Source organism: Lissotriton helveticus, chromosome 3_1 (assembly GCF_964261635.1).
Source record: "Lissotriton helveticus chromosome 3_1, aLisHel1.1, whole genome shotgun sequence".
Taxonomy (NCBI): domain Eukaryota; kingdom Metazoa; phylum Chordata; class Amphibia; order Caudata; family Salamandridae; genus Lissotriton; species Lissotriton helveticus.
In genome coordinates, this window is record NC_136061.1 from 624,492,918 (window position 1) to 624,515,354 (window position 22,437).

At 44.5% G+C, this 22,437-nt stretch overlaps 1 protein-coding gene across 1 annotated transcript in view; it reads right to left on the reverse strand.

Annotated features, from left to right (window-relative positions):
- The window catches only part of SAXO4 (stabilizer of axonemal microtubules 4), a 164,248-nt gene that overhangs the window by 86,077 nt on the left and 55,734 nt on the right, over positions 1-22,437 (reverse strand). Inside the window, exons 3-6 of the mRNA XM_078683715.1 lie at positions 17,345-17,462; positions 7,206-7,359; positions 5,704-5,832; positions 5,272-5,335 (exon numbers count right to left, since the gene is read on the reverse strand). Of these exons, the coding sequence (XP_078539841.1) occupies positions 5,272-5,335; positions 5,704-5,832; positions 7,206-7,359; positions 17,345-17,462 (465 nt within the window). The remainder of the gene's footprint in view (positions 1-5,271; positions 5,336-5,703; positions 5,833-7,205; positions 7,360-17,344; positions 17,463-22,437) is intronic.

Genomic DNA, 22,437 nt, shown 5'->3' on the forward strand with positions numbered 1-22,437 from the left:
CTCTGGGATAGGTAACATAGGTACCTCAGAACCTCCTATGTTCCAAAGGGCTTGCTTGAAGTCCTCTTCAAAGTGTCCTTAAATTGTAAATTTCCAACTGCGACTTTGCCATAGAGTTTTTACGGAGCACGCGTCCGTGTTTCCTCACTGCACCTGTCCTCCGTGGACTCCCTGTGTCACTCCTCTGGGTGGTTCCTTGGGGTTCCAGCGATTCTACATGCTCTAGGCACTGTGTCTAGTGAAGTCGTTATTATACCATTTCTTTAGTATATGGTTCAGTCTCCCCCTGGAGCCCGCTGTGTATTGTGCTATTTACAAATGTTCTATTTATTAAGTATTGTGTGCTTTGTACCCTAGTCTGACATATAGACTAGTATTTTTTTATTTTTTTATTTTGAAAGTTTTATAGAGCGCGAACAAGATCCTAGCGGATATCAGAGCGCTATACAAACATTAAATGTTACATATACAAGCAATAATGGTAGATCCACATAGAAGTACAAAGAATATGATAAAGAAAGACAATAAAGTTATATTTAGCATAAATAAGTGTCTTGTGGTTAAGGGCTTAGCTGCCTTTCCCCACCTTGATTCAGTAGAACATACTCATGTGTATTGAGCCATGAGGATGGATTTAACTTCATTTTTAAAAGTGATAGTAGAAGGGTTAAGTCTGATTTCTGGGGGTAAGGCATTCCAAATTCTGGGTGCCATCCCAGAGAAGGATCTGTTATAGGTTTTTTTCTTGTGGAATTTTTGTGGTTTCAGTAGTAGTTTTTTAGAATTTCTTGAGGATCTGGTCCCACCAGAGATAGTCAGTTTGTCTGCCAGGTAGCTGGGGGTCTTTTGATGTAAAGCTCTGTGCGTCATGCACGCAATTTTCATCTGAATTCTCGCATCTAGGGGTAGCCAGTTCAGGGAGGTCTGGGGTGATGTGGGAGCTACGTTTGGATCCAGTTATGAGTCTTGCTGCCACGTTGATTGAAGCTCTGAAGGGTGCGGTTGATGCTTTGGGCAGGCCACAGAGGGTGACACAGCCATATTCCACTCTGGGTATAACCAAAGCTTGTACTGCCTGCTTAAAGTCAATGTGTTTATCTAAAGGTTGGCTCCCTTTGTAGCATTGCTAATATGTTTTTGCATGTTGAGGTTACTGTCTAAAGTTATTCTGAGTGACTTCGCTGAGTCCACGATGGTCGGTTGTACGTTGAACGCCGTGATATGTTTGATCCAATCTTGCATTTTCGGGATTTGAGCCGGCGGGGCTATTAGAAGAAATTCAGTCTTTAAGGCATTCAGTTTAAGATGATTTTCTGCCAGCCAAGTTTGGGTGTTCCTAAGAGCTGAGTTAAGTAGTTTAAGAGAGCTTTATATTAATAAATACATATTTTTACATAAACACTGTGTGGTTCTCCTTTCATTTAGTCATTTAGGAGGTGATATTCTGGTAAAAAAAAAGCTGCTTTATATTCCTTCAAGATTAAGCCTGAAGGATGCTTTCTATAGCTACAGCATACATCATAAGGGTTGTGTGGACTGGTACAGGGTGCCCACTTTAATTAGTGGACAGCATATACCTACCCACCTTCTCACACTAGCATCCTGATGATTGGAGTTGCTCCATCTCCAGCCACACGAGGTAAGTCTTTATTGGGGATGCGGGCAGTCTCCTTGTTCCGACGGCTCACCAACAAAACCCCCTAGTCCTTAGGCCTCCTCGGACACAAAGTCTACCTCATCTTTCTAGTAGCAGCAAGTTGGGGTCACGGGCAACAAACCAGATCTCCTGCCTTAGCGTTTCAAGTAGTCCCCCCTGACTCACTGGGTCACTTCTGTCTGGTGACGCTTGCCTCAATTTGCCTCCTCCGTAGCCCCTCCTGGCACATGGGTCATGGCAAAGTCCCACATGCGGGCGACAGTGCGATCAATGTGATGCAGCTTCTTTGCACACAGCGGGCAGTCTGACCTACGGGGTCAACACTTCAACAAAGCTACACACAGGTGACAGCCCAATCATTGCGGCACTGTCCTTCATGCCCGCTGCCTCTCCTGGCATACAGGGTCGCCAAAGTTTGCAGCACACGGGCGATGGCCTGACAGGTTCTTGATGCACTGCGGCCCCTCCTCACATACAGCGTCGCCGAAGTTCACAAAGCAGCACATGGGCAATAGCCCTATTGGTGCATCACAGTTCTTCACATATCACTTAGGTGTCCCACACATCTGGGCTCCTCTCTGGATCTCACTCTCTCCAACACACTCCTCTCCCTCATAGGCACACCAGTCTGGGCGAACAGGCAGGTACTGGGACTCCAGATTCCAGGCCAGGTGATCTTGGTTTCCCTGGGTGATGTCCCCTCACCCAGCACCGAGACAAGCAGTCTTGGCCTCTAGTCATGGTCACAGGAAGTAGTCTTGCAGAGCTTCCCCTCCTAATGGCGCCTGCCTAGCTGCTCAGCAGATGACAAAGTATGGGGTCTCCAACTCCTCTAGGTAAAGTTATTTTCCAGACACCAAATGTGATTTAGGGTCTAGCCCTTTGAACTTTTATGTTGGGGTTCTGCTTCTTTGATATGTACATAACTACCTCTTATCCTTCTCTCTGAAAGATATCTGTCACAGCAGGTATGACTCTGAAGCTGATTAACCCACAACAAAATTCATGGGAAAGACCAGAGTTCACACCTGGATGTCAGCTACAGTGATCTGTGCATAAAGGTTAATCCTGGGCCCTCAGCCCTACCCATTATGATTCCCTTATCAGCCTCATATCCCTCTTCCTGAGGTGTGTCCAGGCCCTTTCCTTGTAATCTTTCACTGAATCAAAGAGCCCTCTGAAATGCAAAGGGAAAGGCCAACTCCCCCTCACCCAGTGTTTATCTCACTCAGCTTACAGGAATGCAGCAAAAACAATTCTGTCGGGCGGAGATTCCTCTACACCTCATGTTTTCATCAGGCAGGCCTGGACTTCCCAAAATGGAACCAAAGATCCACCTTGTAATGTACCTGTGCAGTCATCTCTGCACTCGGAACACATTCACAGCCCACTCTACTGTTCAGTTGTGTTGTTCCCATGTCCTTTGCTACCACCAGCATTTCCACAAGCAGCACACACACTCAGTCTGCTCACTCTGTCCAATACTATACAGTCTCTCTGCACTGCACCAGTGTCACTTTCAGCACCGTCTGCAAGAACAAATGCATTTGCCATGTGCCCATTATTCCACACTGCACTTTATGTAGTGTATTTTTTGCACACTCACATGCACTCAGTACCTGTTTTCACTGCGCACACACTTCTACATTAACTTGATGGAGGCCAAGGGTGAGTTAAACACACATGAGTGGTACTTTTGAAAAGGCAAGTGAGCCAGTAGGCCTTACTCCAATGACATTGGGGCCAGATGTACGAACATGACAATTTGCGACTCACAAATTGCGCTTGATTGTGAGTCGCAATTTGTGAGTCGCTAAATGCCATGTACAACAGTGTCTGAGACACTGTTTGTGATTCCCAATGGGGTAGCAAATTGCATGCCTCATGAATGTTCATGAGACACTCGCAATTTGTGACCCCCTTGAGAATGGCTGGCCCTCCCATGTATGGTGGCCTGCTGGGCTCAGCAGACCTCCATGTCTGGGACTGCTTTTAAATAAAGCAGTTTTTTTTAAATGCAGCCCATGTTCCTTAAAGGAAAATGGGATGCATTAAAAAAGTAAATGAAACATTTTCGTTTAATTTTTTAAGGGCAGGTAGTGGTCCCTGGGTTGCCTGCCCCTAAACATTTTTTTTACCAGCATTTGCAAAGGGGAAGGGGTCCCCTGGGGACCCCTTCCCACTTGTGAGTGCATTATCACCCTCTTGAAGAGGGCGAAAATTGCAAGTGATTTGCGACCGTAATTGCGGTCGCAAAACATTCATACATGGGGTAGTGAGTCTCTATTAGGAAGGGACGCCCTTAAAACGCTTCTTCCTAATAGCGAGTCGCAATTCTTATTTAGCGAGTCGCAGATAAAGTGTGACTCGCTAAATTGGAATTGTACATGGCCCTATTTGTTTTTGCATGAGCAAACGGGTCGCAAATCTCTTTGCGCATGCAATTCAGGGTTGTACATCTGGCCCCTGGTAACTACTTCTAATCTTCACACATCATGCTGCCACCACCTTGCTTGTACTGTTTAACTCCTGATGAAGGCAGTAGCCTTCCCCAACTATCAGAGTAGCACTTAGGGTGCCCCTTCTAGTTCAATAAGACAGCAGTCCATGAGACAGGCCTATGTCATGGCACACACGCATGATCTGTCTTCGCCTATAACAAAAAAAAGTCAGCATTAAGGATCCAGACATAATACAGTTGGGCACTCAGGGCTGGGTTACACGTCTTTACCATGCAGGGGACTTTTCCATCCCAACACAGTGCTTTACATCCCCACAGCAAAAAATAGTGATCACAATGAGCAGCAGACATCTGCAGGACAGCAGGGGGGGACAACCCCTGTGCCAGGCCTCTTCCACACAACAGCTGAGGGAGGAGGCAATCTAGAGCCAGACAGAAAGAGGGTCAGAGAAAATAAGCACTCAGGGCCAAGCCCCACCAACAAAGGGGTGAGAAGTTGGGAGCGCTGTGAACTAGGACTTCCCATTACATGGGTAGACAGGACACAACTGCAATTGCTCTCCATTGCATGCAAAGGGAGCTACACAGCATGAGCAAGCTCTATGTAATGTAGTGCTGATCGAGGGAACATTCCCAAAGAAAAGGTTCTTCAACACAGGGGCAGATGGGATGGAGCATCCCCTGGCCAAGACCCCCAACCCAGAGTTAGAGACAGGAAGCAACGTCAGGGCTGGAACTTTTTAAAACAGCAGGAGAGAGCAGACTCCGCGGTGTGATTTTTCCAATGTAAAGGCAGAGGTAAGATGATCATCTTGGGCAAGTCTCTAAAACATGGGCCTAGGTAAGGAGCATCCCTGGGGTCAGACCTCATTAATGTGGAAATACGGAGAAAGCAAGCCCAGGGTTAGAACTTTCAAAAAGGAGGCAGAGGCAGGGAGTGTCTTGAACCAAACCTTTCCACCACCGGAGCAGATGAGTGTGGTTCGGCATCAAGTTATGGGGTTCTTCCTCAGGTCAAATTTCAGATTGTATGATTTCTTCCAAAAATCAGAATACAGGTTGTGGGATTTTGCCCTTAATTGAGACTGCAGGTTCATTCTTCTTCCGAAGAGAGATGCGGGTTGCTACCAGAGGTCAAATGAAAGTTGTTTACCTGGCACGCATGATGGTCCTTCATGAAACCTTGCTCTGTACTCTGTTGACATGAAGGATGGCCCCTGTGTACAGAGAGTGGAGAAGATGAGTGTGAAATTTAGGAATAATTTGTGGTGCTCAGCCCATCAGAGGTCCTGACAATTAATAAGGAAATCTGTGGGAAGGCAAGCTGCAAACAAAGTGAGTCTCGGTCACAAGAGAAGAGAAGTGATGTCACCTTACTTAAATAGGTGGAAATGTTAAAGTTACTCAACAAGTCACTGAGATAAGAAGTTATGTGGAAACTGTTTATCGTGGTAGGAGCAGATCTGAACGTTGATCACTTAGAAAGGAAGACATGAAGAAAGGTCTTTGAGAAAGAAAGGGATGTGATTAATTCTCCAGGGAGTAGAGTGTGTGGTAAGGTGCACAAGGAGCTTCTCCTACTCACATGTCTGCAGTTCTCCAAATCAGATGTACCTTTTCCCTGTGTCTGGAAAAGCAGGGGTTGATGTTTACCAGGGATCCCAGCGATCGTCTCGGAGCCGTGGTCCTGGGTATTGACGAAAACGCTTTTCACCTGCAAGAAGAGATCCATGAAAGTCAAGGCACATCCACGCACTCGCTGTCGGGTGAGAGGGAGCTTCTGTATGTTATTCCTGCAAAGGGACTCACTGGAATCCCTTCTACGAGATCAAAGATTGATCATTAAGGCATCTATGTCATGGTCTGCTGGGCTCATACTAGGGCTGAGCTGCGAGTGGCACTCTGACTATTATGGAGGTAGGCTGGGGTGGACCTAGTCATCACTCTAGGGCTGGAGAAGCACTCACACCGCTCTGGAGCTGAGGCAAAAGCTACCATTCTGCAGCTGCAGTAGGGAGAGCACTTTCTAATAACAGAAACTACATAGAGCGAGGCCAGGTCAGTCAATCTTGTGTCACAGGAGAGCTAAACACTGATGTACAACTTCCAACCTAGATTGAGATATGCCCTCCCTTCCCATTCTGGTAGTTAAGCATGAATAGTGAATTGGAAGATAGGCCAAATAAAACTACTTACTGTGACACAATCAAGAAACAATGGGGCTGGTGTTCTCTTCAAACCAAAAAAAAAATATTTATCCACACCCAAATGCTTGATAGATTCCTATGGGCAGGTGTCCTCCTCTGACCCAAATAGATCTAGACCTGACATATGACATTCCTATAGATGACTTAATGCATCGCAACTCTGGAACTGGGGTGGGACATATTAGCCACCACCGGTATTTTTTCTATGCTAGGGGGTAAACGATGGGTCCCCCAATAATAAGCATCTTGTTGGTGTGTCTCCCTGCAATGTACTATTAATTTAACCCTAAGAAAAGCTTTGTGCAAATAAATGGCCTAACGATTGAGGGCTTCGACTCTCGAAACATTTCTTCACTTTCGGAGAAATGTTTTTCTAACTAAGGTTCTAAAACCAGTCTAACAAGCCAAGCACAGTCTTCCAGATTGCCTTCGAACAGTTGGTTCATTGTGTACTACAGAGGGAGCTATCTGTGCAGGCTGCTTTTTAGTCAGAAAAAAGTTTCCTGTTAAAAATAAAAAAACCTTCTGGATTGAAGATTGCAGACTGAAACAGGCTGGTGGGGAAAGCTGAGCCCTTCCACATGGTTTGTGTGTGAACCTTGAGTTCCATCTGTGTGGTTTCAAGCATGTGCGGCATCTTATTTCTCTAGGTGTGGCATACAGCATGGAATTTAGTAACACTATGGGTCAGGAGTACAACAGGTTCTAGATTACCACCATCATCTGCGATAAGGAATGTTCTCTCTTATGACTCTGGGGCAGGCAGAAGGCTGGCATTATCAGATCACTCAAAACTTGGGTTAGGAGAGGTGCTGTCTCACTTCAGTGCCAAGACACTCACTCTCACACTCTGGAATGGGAAACGTAGGCACTTGCTTACCGCTTTGGAGCAGGGATGGGACAGCCCAGCGCTGCGCCTGAAGCCGCTGTCAGTCTGGTGCAGGCTCCAAGGCAGCGCCTCTTTGCCCTTGGGCCTCTCGAGTGGCCGGAAATGCTTACTGGTGATGGTAGAGTAGTTATCTTGTAACAGGAAGCTAAAAGTAGAGAGTTCAAGTCCACAGATGAACAGCTTTATTATCGGTGCATCAAGGGTCAAACATACCCTGTCGTACATCTCTCAGGCATTCACTCATAGTCACATAAACTCCTTCTCACCTCACACTAGCAGTGATAAGCTCAATGTTCTCTCAATGACCCTCACACATGCATGTCATTCTTTTATACAGACTTCTTGCTCAAAGCACAATTAGAAGTTATTGTAATGATTCGTAATGGCAGAATGTTCTCAATAAATGTCTTAATGCCTTTTTGGTCTAGCCAACCTGTCTGGTTAGAAAGACATATTGTGAACCTACAAAGGGTTTGCAGCCTGCCCATTGCTTACAATTGGTTGGTTGTAGTGCCACTCTTATTTGCTTGCTTCTTATTTGATGTCTTGACCTACTGTTTTTATGTTTGTACTTTACCTGGAGGACAGCTTCCTTACTATCCTTTTTATTGGCTGACTTGTATCCTTCCCCTTCTCACTTTTAGAGAACTACTTTTTCATTTTTGGTTAAGCAGTCCATGAGAGAGTATGTGTTTTCTAGCTGTCTCCCTTGTGTGCTTCTCCCTTGTCAAATATCCTCCGCACACCATGTTATTCTCTCTTTTGAGTGCTGCTCACTCGCGTGTGCCTCTCCCCACCCTTGCTCCTCGCTCTCTATTGCTGTCTCCCTTGGGCACTTCTACCCCGAAGTCTTATAGCTCTTTCCCTTATGTGCTGCTCATTGTCGTGTGTGCTTCTCCCATCCAGCCTCCGTGCTCCATGTTGCTCTCTCCATCATGGGCTTCTGCCGCACCTCATGTTGCTCTCTGTCTCTCTCTTCCTCTCCCTATCTCTCTCTATCTCACTCTCTCTCTCGCCCTCTCTCCTACTCACTCTCTCTCGCTACTTTTCCATTCCTCCTTCTCCCTGCACCACAGTGGTCCTATTTTATTTCAATTTTTGCGCTTTCGCGATGTGAATTTTTATTTTATTTACCACAGTTTCACCACAGTTTCACAGTTTTCTGCAGCAAAGGGACGTGCAATGTGTGTTGCTGTGGGAATTCACGCACAACGTCCATTGCTTTCTGACACTGCCCCAGATTTACAAGGGTCTAAAAATCTAAGGCAGCATCAAAAACGTATGCCTCCCCAGAGGGAGGCGTAAGAGTGGTGCAACAAGGAGAAATACTTTTATTTCTCCTTGTTTTCTGCTCTTTCTATGTGTACTGCATTATGCAGCATCCATAGAAGGAGCAAAACGCCATTGATTATTGTTTTGTGCAGAAAGGTGTCCCTTCCTGCACAAAGCAAACACAAGGGGATGATACACAGAGCGCTAAAACTTTTCAGACATTCACCCCAGTCACAAATCTGTGTGGAATCCATCATCATTCTTTAGCTCACTTCGCCACCTCAGTTCAGACCCAGCTATATGCAAATCAGTCTTGACCCTGTGCATCATGGGAACAGTCCAACTCAAACTGCAAAGCCAGATCTTTACTGAACCAGAAACCAGCATCCTGGGACCGGTTTCTGGGTAACACCCTTAATCAGCCAGGCTAGCTTGAATCCAGTTGCAAAGTGAGCAAGGGACCCATTGGAATCTAGAATGTATGGGATACTCTTGACTCACTCTTCATGTTTGCTGGGGCACACATGATGACCAGGGAGACATCTCTGAGGGGCATATTATGCTGCATCAGTAGGATATCCTGAGAAAAGATATACATAAAAGCTTGTAGAGTGTCAAAAATCGTGAGGCATAAAATCCTCTGCTGGTGGCTTTATAATCCAGCAAGGAATCTCATGCAGCCTATGGTCAGCCAGGAAGGTTGAAGAGGGTGTGGTGAGAAAGGGGATACTTTTCATGTGTGGTGGGGCTGCCCCAGATTATCATTCTTCTGATAAGTGAAAATTGTGATTTCCGTTTCCATTCACCACAGCGTTTTTTTCTATGGATGAGACCTGTCAGGTATAAGAGCCGCCTAACTAGATTTGACTGTCACCCAATGGGGCAATGTTTGGGGGGTGGAAAATTAGCAGTAGCATCCACTGGGAAAAGAAGGCCCCTCTCTTGCTATTGCAGTGGCATCACGGGTTACAGTCTATACTTATATTGGAACGTTTATCTAGCAAACTGGATGGGTCTTATTTACAGTTTGAGGGGGCAAGGAGACCTCTACTTCATTATGTCTTTCAGGGCCTTCTAAATGCAGTTTGTCCTCCAAGATGGAGAGTGAGGGGCTTGTTTCTAAACACATTCCGGATGAGATACTGAATGGCCTATAAGTGAAATGTGCAGTACATGTGTCAAAGCTATTGTATATAGCTAACTGGAATAGACTGCAAGGCAGGACCAGCGGCGTTCCACTGAGGCCATGGAGGGATTCAGAAAGGTAGTTACCTGATGTGACTCTGTAATATTCAGTGCTATGGCGGACACAGGGCATCTACTATGTATACACTGTCTTAAAACTCAAAAGATATTTGACAAAAAGATTGACTTCATCATCAAAGTATACTAAAAGATTCCTGACTGCTCTAGTGGGATGAGAGGAGGGTCAAAAAGTACCAGGCCACCGTGCAGAGGATGGGGTGGCCCAAAGACCACCACCTCAGATTTTTTGGTATTTAGTTTCAGAGCTAGTCAATATCCACTGGGAAACTACATTTAAACGTTGTTGCGTGCAAGGTCGGTGTTCCCGTCCAACCTCAATATAAGACGGCTATCATCAGTGTAATACATAAAGGAATGGCTAATTAAGAAACTTAATTTGGCTAGAGGGGGTGCATACAAATTGAACAGAGTGGGACTGAGGGAGAAACCCTGAGGAACTCCTCAGGGTGCAGGTCATGGTTCTAAAAGAAGATCTGAAAGGAAGCAAAAAGACTGATTGATCACAAACTGATAAATAGGAAAAGAGCCATTTTGGGGCATTGCCTCTGATCCCATATCACTGCAGCTTAAGCAAAAGGGTTACTTGGGACACAGTATTGAAGGCTGCAGAGATATCCTGAACAATCAGACTGGAATATTGCCCTGATCTAAAATCATGTACATTTAATTTTGGACAGCTGTCAGAGCAACTTCATAGCCATGGTGTCGTCGGAAGCCAGCCTGAGCATGAGGTCAGAGTAGTAAATGAGGAACGTTGGAAATTGGTCTCTGCCTCAGCAACCTTGGCATTGAAAGGGAGGAGCAAGTTAGGCCTGTAATTACTCAGATCAGAGGGGTCCGAGGAAGGTTTCTTTCAGCAAGGGGATAAGAAATGCACTTTTCCAATCTAGTAGGACTGATGATGTAGAGATTGAGGTATTTATGAGATGAAAAAGTGCTGGAGCAATAGTATTAATAGCCAGCTGCAAGATCTTGCCACAGCAGGAATCATCAGGGGGACCAACTTCACCAGATTCATAACTGATCAGCTCGATGGAAACTGAGGAAAACTCAGTCAATGAATCAAAAGACCAAGGTTCAGACAAGACGGTGAAGTATCCGGTTTAGCTGTGATGTAGATCTGTATGGGTTAGACAGACCGTCCTTATGCTTAGTTATCATTTCAAAGAAGTCATACATGTCTTGTATTTTGTTTATATAAAAAAGAAGATAGATTAACAAACAGAAGGTTATGGAGGAGCATTCTGACACACACCATGTAGATCATAAAATGCTTTCATGATTTTTACGTTTTTTGCAAAACTGAGGTGTCATAAAGGGCAAAAGAACAATGGGTTGGAATGCCACCCGATCAATCGCCATCACCTTGTGTGTGTTTGAAGTAGTGTCTGAAGGGCCAAGGGTATGTGCAGATGTGGGTCCTTTGCCCACCGTGCCATTGGAAACAAGCTATGGCCGACTGAAGATCCCCAATCAGGAGAAAACTAGTCTTGGGTTGCTTGTGCTCCATTTCAGCAGCTCGGGTGGACTCTTCCCATTGGAGCAAGGCCAATACAGATTTGCATATAGCTGGGTCCAAACTAAGGTAGCATTGTGGGCAAAAGAACAATGAGTTGCAATGCTGCCCGGAGCAATTTCCAGTAGTTAGACCTATTAGAAGCATACCTCCCATCACTTTTTGTGTGTTTGACTTAGTGGGCAAGGGTATGCCCAGACAAGGATCCCTTGCTCACTGTGCCATCAGAACCAAGCAACACCTGAAGGAAGAGCCCCAATCAGGGGGAAACTTCTCTTGGGTTGCTTTCTTGAAAACTAAGGTGACATAGTAGGAAAAACAACAATGGGTTGGAATTCTACCACAAGCGATTGCCATTGGTTAGACTTATGCAGGCATTCTTCCCATCATCTTTGGTGTGTTTTAATCTAGGCATTTGAACAGCTGCAACGCTTAAAGTTGCTTACTTCAGATTTGCAATTGTCTGTGTATATGGGTAGTATTTAGATGACCCGTCAGTTTTCCAACAATTGGAATTAGAGGTTGCTGGGATGTTTTCACCATATATTTTTGGAAGGAATTGGAATACAGTACTGGGACAGATTACTCAAAGAGTAAAAAGAAGTTCTGTTCCACATTCAATATCAATAGAGACCTTAACTATCTGATCCCGTAATCCAGATGCCTATGATCCCTACCATGCCATAAATTACCCCCACAAGACTTGCTTGATAAGCGTGATATAAATCATTCTCCAGATTTAATGTTTGTTACCTCATCTTCTTTGGCCAGGAAAGTATGAACCATATTACTACTACCCCGCCACCTTTCAGCTCATGCTATGATTTCATTATCACTGCATAGAGATAAGCCCACCAGAAAAAAATCACACTGGATGTGTGTTTGCCCTTTACTACAGAACCCAAAGTTTATTCACTTTATACAGTAACAAAGAATTATTCATCAATACCTTAACTTAGCCAACAATTCATGCAAAGCCTTCCTTTGAGGAATAAAACAATTTTTATTTAGGTATGAAAGCAAAAGGAGGTCAGAAAGAGTAATTTTTATTTATAGCCATTTATTTCGGTCACATAGAACATAAAAGTACATAGACATAAAATTTACTCCCATAAGACTGTATACACAAATGGACCATAAATACTACGTAGACATAAAATGTACTGACATAAAACTGTGTATAATAAAATGGTCCCCATAAATAACTATACAGTTTAACAAATTTGACAACATTATAGTGCATCATAGAGTTTTCAGGGAGGTAGATCCGGACAAATCATATCTTTAACCCTTCCAGATCAAACTGCCTGGGAGCCACATAGGACATAAACATCTGCGCTACAGTATAGTTGGTGGTTAAAAACGTATTTCGTCAGAAGATATTATCATTAAAACTTTAAAAAGAGTGAAAATGAGTACAAAAGTATTGAGAAAATGTAAGCAATAGAGATTTCTAAGGCCGTAGTGGCAGGTTTAAAAATATCCAACGTGTACGCCACATTGAGGTTAAAAAGCAAGATACAGCAAAGACAATGGGTACATAAGGGTCGTACTTCAGGACTCTAAATGCCTCTACACAGTGTACAAAGCCTGTTCCTGCAGAGTTGGATGAGCCAGCGCAGTCTAGCTAATTTATAACCGGGACAAAAGAAAAAAACATGTATCTCTGACTCTTCCTTACAATTACAGGCAGGACATCCTCGGGATAGAGTTTTAGTCCATTTGTTCGAGAAAGCACGGAACGGTAAGGTCCCAAATCTGAACTGAACATATAATCTCCTTGCCAGACTTATTTGGATGTCATCCAGGAAGGATTCTATAAAGTACTTGTCCTTAATTCTTAAAAAATCAGCTGTCAAATCTCCTAAGGCCTTCTTTTCTGCATATCAGCAAATTTGTACATCCTATAGGATCTTACCAGTTCTGACTACGAAATTAAGGGGCAGGTTTCTTCAGGATTGCTTCAAAAGCCTGATTTGCCCAACCTATGACATACGTCCTTTATATGTACTAACCAAGGTATTTTACCAACACCCGGGAGAATAGCTCCTTTTTAGCTCTGACCGATAAACGGCCAGTTCCGTGGTCATCCACAATCTACGCCAAAAAGTTGTGGGTCTAAGGCCAATCTCTTCCCCAATATGCCTGATTCGCAAGGCAAGGTGTCGTGGGCTGTGGGGAGTACTAAGGGGGAGGCCTAACATCTGCCTCATAAACTTATTCTCTACCTTGCTCAGGCTAGTAGCGGAGCAATAACCCCATAATTCAGGCCCCTACATTGTAGCACCGCTTGCTTGTACTTTGTAAATCTCTGCTATTGGCCCGGCTTGTTTGTAGGAGGAATTTCTATACAGTATACAATATACAATATACAGTTTTATGTAATAAATTCAGCATTTGCAAAATAAACTGCAAGTTAAAGTTGAAAAAGCTACCGAAAGATCCCTTATAAAGTAAGTGAATAAAACACATAAGTTATATACCCAATGGGAAATGCGTCTTGCTCAAATGAAAATCATTTCATATTAAGAAACATCTATGAGCAGGGTAAGAAATGTGGGCCAATTCTTGCTTGGCAAGCTGTTGAACATAAAATCAAAATAAGCTACGCCTAACAAAGTGGGAAAAGACAAATTTGAGGGCTGATGCTAAGATTCAAAAGGCATTTCTCTCCTTTTTTTTAATCCTTGTACTCTCTGCCTGTAAATGTCAATCCATAGACACAAATTACATTCTGTGCTGTTTTATTATCCCTTAAATCAGTCGCTAGCTCTGCTTGAAAGAAAATTTATGATTCAGGAGATTGGAGTAGTGATTGAAAACCAAAAAATAAGAAATCTGTGGGCACTGATAGAATTCCTTCCAAAATATGCACTGTACAAAGATGTAAAATATTAACACTCTAGTAGGCTGTCTTCATAGACATCAGTTATGCAGGCAGACTCATACATCTTGGTATTATTTCGTAAACTTTGGGAAAGACCCAACCCTTTTCTCATTTTATCGGTCAATTTAATTGTTAAATACCAAAAGCTACATTTATGACTAAGTTTTGACTCACAAAATACAGGCTGATCTCCTACCCTACTTCACAAAGAACAGGATTTTAATTATAAAGGGGCCAAGTATAGGTAAGAACATCATAGATTTCTTGACTTTGACCTAGTGAATTGGAATTTTCCTTGGTATAGATTGCTGTTTAGCTTCCCTTAAATATCTGTTTATATTTATTGCAGGCTTTATATTATGAATCAAGAAATACCTTATTTATAAATATAACTCAAAGTAGGGCATTTTTTATTTATAGAGGTTCTATGCAAGGCCACCCCCTCAATTTTTTTCACATTTTATGGAACCGTTAATAAAAAAAAAAATAACTTGAAATTAAAAGAGCTGGGCTTCTGGAATGTCTGGCATATCTGATCAGCTTAAGAATATCCTGCTGAACAGGTAAAGAGGACCTCAGGGTACACCTATTGGAAAATCGTATCTTTGTTTAGGACAGGATCTGTTCGAGAGAGGTCTATCCAACAGGGCTGCCAAAGGTCCTGACTGCATAAGAAGAACATAATGAACCAAAGGCAAATGTTCTTCTGTCAATCCATCTCAAGGTAGAAACACCCGAATGGAAGGAAAGCAGTGGCAACATGTTTGGCAGTAAACTAGGCCATTATTACGTCCTCACTTGAGAGGTGAAGCAAATGGCAATTCACATGGGCTCCAGCGGCTGATTATATCCTGTGGGCTGGGCATAGAAGGGCGTTGTGGCTCCATTGCCAATGGCTCACTAGATGGTGACCTCTAGAGGCCAACAGTAACACTGACACCCTGATATCTTTGAGGGGCTAGAGAATGTCGAGTTTACAGACCGTACCTAGTTACGTAGATACTGCGAAGTGACAGGTGAGTCCACCCCCTCAGGAGCATCCTTCATTTTGGGGGCTGGCCTGTCCCTCTCACTAACAGACTCAATAAAGGTAAACCATCTTGTCTCTGGGGATGATTACTGATGCTGGCTCATGGCTGTTTATGGAGGTAATCTTGACAATAGGTGAACCAATCCAATGACTACTTTGTTGGGGGGATGACTAGTTTAGGAAATATTGAACAAGTTGGCCGGCTTCCAGAAAAGAGCTTCAGCTTCCCCTGCAGGGGAAGAAGCATGCATGACTTGGAGTGCCGTTCTTCAGCTGATGGCACTCAAGTCACAGCATGGCGTATATCATGCTTTACTTTATGGTCGTCCACCTTATTGGGACCTATCGGGCTGCACATCTTCGAACTATATGCAAGCACTGTACTGAAGGATCGCCTGCCGCACCATGGACATGGGAGTGGTGTAAAGCGTGGGTGGTAGTTCCAGAGGTGATTCTTTTTAGGCACCATCTGAGGATAGATAGCACAATCATCTCAGGATCAGGCTATTCAACTCACTGACCAATGCCTGAACTGTTCTAATGATGCCTAGATATTGTGGATATTTACTTGCTGAATGTCACTGCTATCTGTGACCTCAGCCTTGAAAAGCCATGTTGCAACCAAGGGAATGTTATGCATTCAACTAACTGCTGCCCAATCATCAATTTCTTGATATGTACCACTCCAGTAGTTCTGTTCTAGGGGCGCTAAATGTAAAGAAAGAGGTATGTGGCAGGCATGAGTATGTGGATGTAATAGGAAGGGTGTTCTTACCACAAAGGAGGAATAAAAGCAGTGCATATTCACACCTAAGCAACATAGGAAACCCCCGCTTTAGCAGCTTAAGTGGGAGTAGCCATTGCACCTCATTTGCCTTTCTAATCTGGGTCCCACTAAATATTGAATCGTTTAATATTTGGCTCTTATGTCTGCAGGCCTGCAGACAAAGACTAGGCCTGGGCATTGAACTTCGCTCTGTTCTCGGAGTTTGCAGAGTTTTCTTTACTCTGCACTCCGCGGAGCTCGCAGAGTGCAGAAAACTCCACTTCGTGATGTGCAGCGGAGTTTTTTACCTGCTCATGATCGCAAACGGTAAGTTCGTGAGCGTGTGCTGCTGCTCGGGTAGAATTTCTACCCGAGCGGCAGGAATACCAACAGAAACTGCAGTTCGCACTGCACTCTGCCACTGGCGGAACTTCGCTGAGTTTTTTTGTAACTTCTCATAGTTCCACGTAGCAAAACTACGCGAACTACGCCCATGCCTGACAAAGACTCATAAAACAAGCTATGGGATGAGCAGGGCTGAGGTTGAGGTTAAGAACTGCTATGGGAGCCATGCTAGGGAAAAGAGAGAGAACAAGAAATTATGAAAATCTCACCAATGACCAGAAAGCAGAGTGAGTGGGGGAATGCGAGGGAAGGGTTTGAGATAAGATCAAAAAAATTGTTTGAAAAAAGAAAAAAAAGTTGGTGTTTAGAAAGGAGAATGTCATGAAGATGGAAAGAAAGGTAAAAGGAAGGAGACAAGGAAGGAAGGAAAGGTGAAAGAAGTGAATGGAAGCATGGCTGAAAACAACAAAGAAAGGGTGCAAGGATGAACTGCTGGAAGGATGAAAGCTTGGATCGAGGATGAACGGATGGAAGGATGAAAGCTTGGATAAAGGTTTGAAAGTATCAATGAACAAAATGTTGGAAGTAAGGGTAAAAGGATGAAGGGGCTGTAAATAGATGGCAGAGGGAAAGGGTGGATAATAGATGTGAGAAGGGAATGGTCATTAGATTGAATGGAATGATGAATGGATAGATGGTTGAAAGGAGGGATGAGTGAAAGGATGGATGGATTAATGAATGGATTGAGCCAATGTCAATGGATTGTTGGAATAATGAAAGTGTGGGGGTAAAGGACCGAAGAATAGATGGATAGAAGGATGGGAGGATGAACAGATTGATTGAAGGATGTACAGGTGAAGAGAATGAATCTAGAAACTGTTGGGTTTTCTGTTTCTCTCATTTGGCGTCATTAAATATTTGGTTGAAAGTGAGGGGTATTTTAATTTCCTGGCTTCTTCATTGGTAGACAGTGTGTAGTTACTCCAAGGCAGCGTTTTATACGGCACATACGTATTCCAGAGTGGGGTTCTATGTTGTCTGTACTTACCAAAGAGCAGGATTGTCCACTCTGTCCAGACTGGGGCTGTAGCGCACCGTTGAGCGCAGGTTGGAATTGTAGCCAGCGCCAGAGTGTTGGCCGCGCCGAGGAGAAAACCCCTCATTTCCTAAGTGGAAAGAGACAAATATGGAACATTACTGGATATCAATGAATGGTGCAGTGCTCAGAGAGACTACACTAAAGTGGGAAACAGACCCTACCAAAAGGGAAGAAAAAAGCCAGTGCTTTTAAACTATGGTAGGGGCAGTTACACATGAACAGGATGCATGCTTGGTCAATACACAAGGGCAGGAATGGCTCTGTGTCCTTAAGCTAGAGCAGGGCATAGCGGCGGCAGTGCTCATTTTTCCACCGTAGAATGCACGAACTACGGTCCCTCTGGTGTTGCCAGATATTTGGGTAGTGTTTGTTTATATAGAATCGGCCCCTTACTGGAAGGGGGCTGCAGCGAGCACCCTACACAAGTCGGAGCGTTGAAGAACCGGGATACCTCAATGGCCAACTTTTTTGTGAGTTTTCCAGTGAAAAATACTTGTTACCTTCCTGCGGAGAAGGTGCTAAATCAGTTTCTCTGAAGTTGATGTAGCTCGCCTAGTGCATTCAGTAAAGTGACTACATCTACCCTGCACTGCATATATCTGATACCAGTTCTTGTCCGTGAGGAATCTGCCGATACTATGGTTACTGCAGTCACCAATAAGTTAAATCACTCTATGATGTCTGGGTAGGTGCAAAAGCCCTGAAAAATTCTATCCTTAGGTCACTCTAAAAACTAAGGTTTATGGATCCTAACGACTTGGTCAATTACAAACAAGTTACTGGCCTAGCTATGGCTCCACATTTTAGGATAGAGTGCTGGTGTGCAACCTTCAGGTATTTCTCGAAGAAATTGGGCTGCTCAACTCTAATCAATCAGGATTTCACACAAGACACTGCACAGACACAACATTGGTTACATGGTCCCTATGGCAGATATGGGAGTTGTATCTCTTCTTGTCTTGCTAGCCATTAGGGAAGGAGTCAATTAGGTAGCTGCTCCATTTTGCTGGGTCATTTGACATTGACACGTTTAGGTGGCGGAATCAACATTGGTGTGTTTGACTGTACTTATAAAGGTTTATAGGAAGGCAAGCCAGAGGGTGAGGCTCAAGGACCTCGTCATCGTCTCTGCCAGTGCAGTGTGTGGCTCCTCAGGCATCCATTCTGTCTCATAAGGGTTAGTTTCTGTATGGAAGCTATTAAAAATCTGCTAAGAACCTATTTTTGGCAATTTCACTTACACACCACAGAGATCAGTTTGCTTCATGAAGGCAAAAGCAGAAGTTACCATTAGCGAATGAGAAACATGAACTTGTAGCACATCCAATTACCTTTAGAGGGCTCAAACTGAAAGAAGCAAAGAAGAGGTTCCTTTATTACAGCCCCAGAATGTTCTGAAATTGCAGTATTTATTGTTTGACCCCCTACTATGTTCTTTGACAGAGAATGTACCTTTCTTAACAGACCACACTATTTGATGGTAGTTTTAACTTGTAGAAATGTATTTATTTAAATATTTTAAATAGTGAGTTAATCAGATATCTTTGTCTATCAAATATATAAAACATAAATTACAGTCAGTCAGTCAGTCAAAGCAACATTTATTTAGAGCACTGGTCTTTAAACAACATAAAAACACGAGATATTATGAACAATCAAAAATCATCACAATATCATCACTAATTCCATTAAAATAAATGACCTGTGAGAAGAGGTAAAAAGCAGCACAGATTTCCATACAATAAGTCACATAATGGCAGAATTACTCCATGTAAACATTATAGGCAAAACCATGTGATGGATAATTCAGGACTTGTTAAAAATGTATATAAGAATCATTATTAAGAAATAACTGCAAAATCGTTATCTAAACATTTCCATCACTTAAAACCATCTAAAAACCTGATTTCTTCAAAACTTACAATCTTAGAATTAATTTTTCCATAAAAGACCTTTTTACCGCATTCATATACCTCCCAATTACAATTGCGATATCAAGGTTAGGCATATAAGCAAGGAGTTCTACTGCGTGTGCCCGAGATGCAGTACCATATTTTTTTTTAAATGGGTCGTAAAAACAGTTTCCGTAGAGCTAATACTTTTGATCAGTCTACTAATATATGCAGGATGTCACATTTCGTGCCTACCATACATGTACATCCCGGGGTTAATACCAATTCTCAATCTTAAAACTTCGCATCAGAGCCAATGATTAGGTAATGTATCCAGGTATGGGTATCAGGCTTCATTCAGCCAGCTGGACATCATAAATTGTACCGATTTGTCTTGCTCAGATACTCCCCGTCCTTCCTCCTAGACAATTCCTTCCCTAGGGATCTGAGTGTGCTGTTGGTGATTTCTGCTTGCAATGTGTGTTGACAAATTCTCACTTTCAAATTCTCGCTGACAGAATACAGTTTCTCTATGGTCTCCTTGGTCCATTTTTTTTTAATAAAACTTTTTTATTGATTATTAAACGGTGGTACAAGGTATATCTTAATGTACATTTTACATCTTACATCACATTGATATTTCCATGTGAGCATTGCATTCAATACTTTAATTTGAGCAGAAATCGACAGTCAACATTCCTTATTCATCTAAATTAGTCAGAGTACTCGTCTGACTCGGTCAGAGGCGGATCACAAATGTTCCCTCTATATGCGTTCCAGGCCCCCCATACTCTTTCCCACTTTTTTGGGTACCATCGATGTATGTATGCTGCCTTTTCTGCCACTATAGCACCATCCATATCTCTGCACCAGTCATGGTGCATCTGGGAGGAATGAGAACCCCAAAATGTAACTTTATTCCGTTTGGCAAACATCATTCCTAGCATAACCCAATCTTGTGTTGCATGGTTTAGGTCAGTTGGCTCCCAGACTCCTTGAGCCATAATAAATCACTAAGCTGCATCTCATTTCTACACCATTGCGAGGCCTTCTGGACCACTCCGGGTTCCAGTCGTTTCCAAAACCTTGGCAGAGCCACTTGAGCCTGTACATTCCAAGATGTAATTCCTTGCTCAAATCTGATTGCCGGAATCATAGATGAGCCTGGCAATAACATTAGGGATTTTAAATACTTCCCTTCCTCTAAATCCTATCCACTTTTACTACTTAGGTACCAACTGCACCTGTGATCTCTTTTCCAAAGCATAAACTTTTGTTTTTATCCATGTTTAAACTTAAATGCTTTGTTACACAATATTCTCGGAATACATTTAACTTCCTTTGAAGGCCCAGCTCTGTCTGGTCAAGGATTACTAAATCATCCGCATAAAATAGAAATGATAAATGTTGACCGTTAATTTTTGGGCTGACACTTCTATCTATCTCTAACACAGACGGCAGATCAGCTCACAATATTGCAAAGAGTATAGGGGCCAGCACACAGCCCTGTTTAAGACCGTTCTCGATTGCTATTTTCGATGTCAAGGTCCCCACCGTATCCTTAATGGGGGGGGCGGAGCTAGCTGGCAGCTAAAATGGCCGCTTAGACCCGGAGCTCCGCCATGCACTACCCATTATCCTTGATAATCCTGCCACAGAGCGAAGATTCCTATCTCAAACTCCCCCTACAGAAGTGGAAAACTGCTGGGACACTAGCGATCCCAAAATCGCGGCGATTCGGCACACCGGAACCCGGCCGCGGTTGAGAGCAGTGCTGCGGGAGTCTGGGCCGAGAAGCCGCGTCCTCCAGTGCATGCGGCGCCGGCCGACGTGCCCCTGCGTGCGGCGGGGGTGAACGCGCTTAACCCGGGCGCTTGTGGGTAAACCCTGCCGGCCGGCGAGACACACTCCGGCTGTCTACGCGAGTCCCTGAGAGGTGGGGAGCGGGCGCCGAGACACATGAAGGGGGTGTCCTCCCCTTCCAGCTCCCTCGAGGTCCTGCGCAGGAGGGATAGGTGCCGCGTTTGCTCCACAGAAGGGAGGCAATTCGGAGCGGCAGGGGACCTGTGGCCTGAAAGACTTGGGGCCAAATCCTGGGCGTCAGTTGATCTCTACGGGCGAGCAGGAGAGATCCCGTGGAAGCGCAGGGAGTGCCCCCCCCACAAAAAGACAGCGAACAACTTGTGACGCGGCAGCCTGAGAGCCCGCTGTGGAGTCCTCGAGATATTGATGGTGAGGGTGTCCCAGGGACGAGATCTTGGACCACTGCTGCGGGCCCGTCGGATTGGCATTGATCCCCACTTCCGGACGCTGCTTTGAGGAGGCTCCCGCCGGGCGCTCATCTGCAAGCGGCGTGCTAACCCCTGAGAGTGACCAAGGGAGGCCTGTGCTGGCCAGTGGAGGCAAGTGACATAGCGCGGAGTGGTGGCTGGACGGCCGCCTCATCTCGTGGCGGAACGGCCCTCGTGGTACAGAGACCCCCCCCACGCCGAGTGGGCCGGACTCCACAAGACATACCGAAGCCCCGGGGAAGACGAGAGAAGGCCTACACAGACAGCTGGAGATATCTACACCCTCACGCCTCAGGTTTGCGAAGAGCCTGGAAACTAATCCAGGACCCCCCCGGGGAAGCACTTTGAGTTTACACCCGCAGCGGCGCGGCAGTCCGGCCATAGCGATGGGGAAGGGGGGCAAAACACAAAGCAAACTCCCATTTGCGCAGAGACGATTGCAACTGCAAAGCCCCCCTGCGGAGCACAGAGAGCCCAGGCAAATGGTGGAGGAACAGACACCTGATTCCGATATCAAGAGCATTCTACGCACCATGGAACAAAGCCTGCAAACTAGCATAACTGCACTAGGCGCCAAGATGGACGCTATGACATACAGAATGGACCGTATGGCCGAGCGCCTGGATAAGCATGCTGAGAAACACGACATGGCCGATAGGAGAATAACAGAAGTCGGAGAGGCGCAGACCGAGTTAGACACGGCGCACAAGAAAATAGAACACCTGATGCGATCGCTCCACGACAAGACTGAGGATTTGGAAGCGCGCTCGCGACGCAGCAACCTCCGCATAACGGGACTGCCGGAGACCACGCAAACTGGCACGATGGAGTTTTTCGTGGAGAAGCTACTCACTACCCA